The sequence below is a fragment of the Propithecus coquereli genome, unplaced genomic scaffold (genome assembly GCF_000956105.1).
Source record: "Propithecus coquereli isolate 6110/MARCELLA unplaced genomic scaffold, Pcoq_1.0 Scaffold172, whole genome shotgun sequence".
Taxonomy (NCBI): Eukaryota; Metazoa; Chordata; class Mammalia; order Primates; family Indriidae; genus Propithecus; species Propithecus coquereli.
Genome location: NW_012141858.1, coordinates 4,169,983 through 4,173,231, shown reverse-complemented (window position 1 = coordinate 4,173,231; position 3,249 = coordinate 4,169,983). Strand labels below are relative to the sequence as shown.

At 32.9% G+C, this 3,249-nt stretch overlaps 1 protein-coding gene across 7 annotated transcripts in view; it reads right to left on the bottom strand.

The window, feature by feature from the left end:
• CNOT2 (CCR4-NOT transcription complex, subunit 2) overlaps positions 1-3,249 on the bottom strand; it is a 104,053-nt gene that overhangs the window by 17,007 nt on the left and 83,797 nt on the right. For all 7 annotated transcript variants that reach the window (XR_001137382.1, XM_012642055.1, XM_012642058.1 and 4 more), the window contains one exon: positions 1,065-1,190. Coding sequence is in view for 6 of the 7 variants with exons in the window: in XM_012642055.1 (XP_012497509.1) it covers positions 1,065-1,190 (126 nt within the window). In the remaining variant the exon portion in view is untranslated. The remainder of the gene's footprint in view (positions 1-1,064; positions 1,191-3,249) is intronic.

Below are 3,249 nucleotides of genomic sequence, written 5' to 3'. Positions count from 1 at the left end.
CTCAGGCTGGTTTCGAACTCCTGAGCTCAAACAATCCGCCCGCCTTGGCCTCCCAGAGAGCTAGGATTACAGGCGTGAGCCACCGCACCCGGCCTGCATTCATATTCTAAATAACATAGAAATCCTTCTTGGTTGAAAACGTAAAAAAATGTTAATTTTATTTTAGAATAACTAACTGATGATCCCTCTAAATTCACTGTTTTATTATTGGTCTCTATCATATTTTCCCAAAAAGAAACAAGTGGGATAAAAAGAGTATGGCTACACTGCCGTCACAGAATTTTCATGTCTAAATTGTTATATTGTTATTGCCCGTGCACCCTTTTATTTTCATTTAGCCTCTATTAGCTGAATCTCTTATCTATTAGAGACAGTGAAAAAGAGTAATGAAGGATACTAATGGAGACCAGGAGTCTACATAAACTATACATGACCAATGAGCAGTGGTTCTCAATAGGGGGCAACTTTTTCTCTAGGGGACATTTGCTGATGTCTGGACACACCTGTTTGTCACAATGGGGGGTGGGAATAGAGGGTGCTGCTGGCACCCTGGTAAACTGAGGCCAGGAATGCTGTTTAACATTCTATATAAACAGGAGAGCCCCCCCACGATCCCTCTCTACAAAGACTTATCCAGCCCAAATGTCAATAGTGTGGCAGCTGAGAAACCTTGGCTCAGAGAAATATCTCTGATATATATAATAGTCACTATTAATCACCGGGATTGTATTCTTTTGAAAAATGAATGATCAACTAAGGAGAGAAAAGGAAGACGACAAAATAAATCATTTATGGTGAACTAAGGCAGACATGCCAGAAGAAAATAACTTCTGAATACCAAAGAGGACTTCCCTTTGGGTTTCTGTAAAGTTTTCCCATTTAACTCTGCTACTATGGTATTCTGGGAAGAAAAATCACTTTTCATATACCATTTCTGACAAAATTACACTAGCCTGATTAGAAAACACAAATATATGTGTGTACACACACACACATATGTACGTGTACATGCAGCTACACGCAATAGAAACTTTCCATTGGCGATCATTAAAAAGCTTAATTACCATAAGGAGCTCTTCCAGCCAACGGGTTTATTAATGGAGTTGGGTTGCCACTTCCTTCCCTTCTGTTTCGGTCTGCTAATGCTGGAAAATCTGAAAGGTCCAATCCTGTCACATTTTCACTTCCATCTAGATAATAAGAAACAATACTAGTTATTTATTTGACAAACATTTTTAAGGAGATTATAAAAACCAACCACAATATAATTTGAGACGACAGTGCCTTCTTCCTAAATAATGCACAGCACTGTACTAGGCGGATGTAGGTGCTCAAAAGATACTTATGGATTGATTTTATGTCAAATAATTTCATGAATAATTAAGCAAAGCATTATGCAATCAGCATATTAAAAACCCCAAATCCTAAAGACTCAAGATAAAGGAGTAAGATGGTAACCTAAAATTATATACTGTTAGTTAACAAGAGGGAGACTATTGTGGTATAACTGGTTTTTTTCATTATATCCAGATGGAGATTATATCTAGAATGCTAGAAGCTTCAGTTATACACAAATATGACAATGACAATACCTCCTGCAAATGGCTAGAAAGATTTCTGAGGCACAGGCAGTGGAAAACCTATTGGTTTAATATACAAACGTGTGTGTGTGTGTGTGTGTTTGTGTATCTGTGTGTGTGTGTTGGGGGTGGGAGTATAAAAAGGGGTGGAAGTAGGGTTCCCATATTTGGTGAGTGGGTGAGAAATATGGGAACATGATACAAGTCCAGAAGTTCGTATTACCTATTACACAGTAGGCGCTCAATAAATATATATTGAATAAATTTACTTTTGTTCATTTTAAATTAAATCAGTCTGCTTCCTTTAAAAGTTAAACTTTAACCCAACCTCTCTACTTTGTGTATTTTAATCATCTTGATTTCTTCTCAATTTTTAGTATTTTTATAACCTTGTATTCTTAATTTTCAAAGAACTTAAATTTCTACCTTCATTTTAGCCTGTGCTACAGCTTTTCTTTAATCTTTGTTTCATCTAATGTTTTATAATCATTTTCAATTTATTTGGCCCTGTTTCCCAATTTTTATTGTTCTCTGAATTTCATAATTAAAAGAAATCTCAAAGAGCAACTACTCTCTCAAGATTACTTTGTTGACAGAAAAACAACAGACCATTAGTATTCTAGGACAGGTAACAATTTAAAATTACAAGGGTAAAAGATAAAGCATTTATTCCCATTGTTTAAATATGAATTTTTAATTAAAAAAACTACCATATGAACAAGACAATAGAAATTAAATATTTATATACTGTTTCAATTTATAAAATAATCTCTCTTGAATTACTTGATTACCAATTAATTATAAACTTTGGATACGTATTAACTTTTTCTTTTTTTCCTTTTTATTTTACAGACACACCATGGAATATTACACATTAACTTTTAATACACATCTTTAAGTCCTCTGATATGGAATTTTAAATTGCCATATATTATTTAAGAATATATTTTAACTTAAAAAATAGTTAATAACCCCCAAATCTATATTTGTAGGGAAAGACTTAGAAAAAATTTTCCTAGTATAAAATATATTTAGTTAAAATAGAATTTAAAAATAATGTCCCATTTAGGAAAAAAACTCCAATTAAACTATGATATGTAGCCTGATTTCAGAGATATTAAAGTATTTAAAAAAGTACATTTTAGAAACAATGGAATATAGTACTTTATATTATTTTATGCCTCAAAGACAAAACTACCGTATATTAAACAAATGCTAAAATTTGGAATTTTTTCCAAACTTTTTAATCTTGCTTAATTATGCTGAGCATACATTAACATTTGAAAATTAAAAGCCCACAGCCATAAATGACATCTCCTTATTAAATCTTCTCGTGTGTCTACGTATGCTCCATTTTACTGATCATTCTTTCACCTTCCACTTCCTTTACATATATTTCTCTCCCAATAATCCTGTTCATTTTTGCTCCTATGATAATAACATCCTTTATTTTCTTTCTTAGGAAAGGGTCTGGAGGCAAGGGTGGAGACGGTAAAACTTAAAGCAAAATGGCAACGAAGCTTCCTGTTCTTTTCTGTCTGAAGTGGTTAATAAAGGAAATAAACCAAAGACTACAGAAATTTTTTTACTGTCAAAATCAGAATTGGTTTTCCATGTAACTAAATTTTAAATTTTATACATAAAACTGGATCAAAAACACATTAAGGTT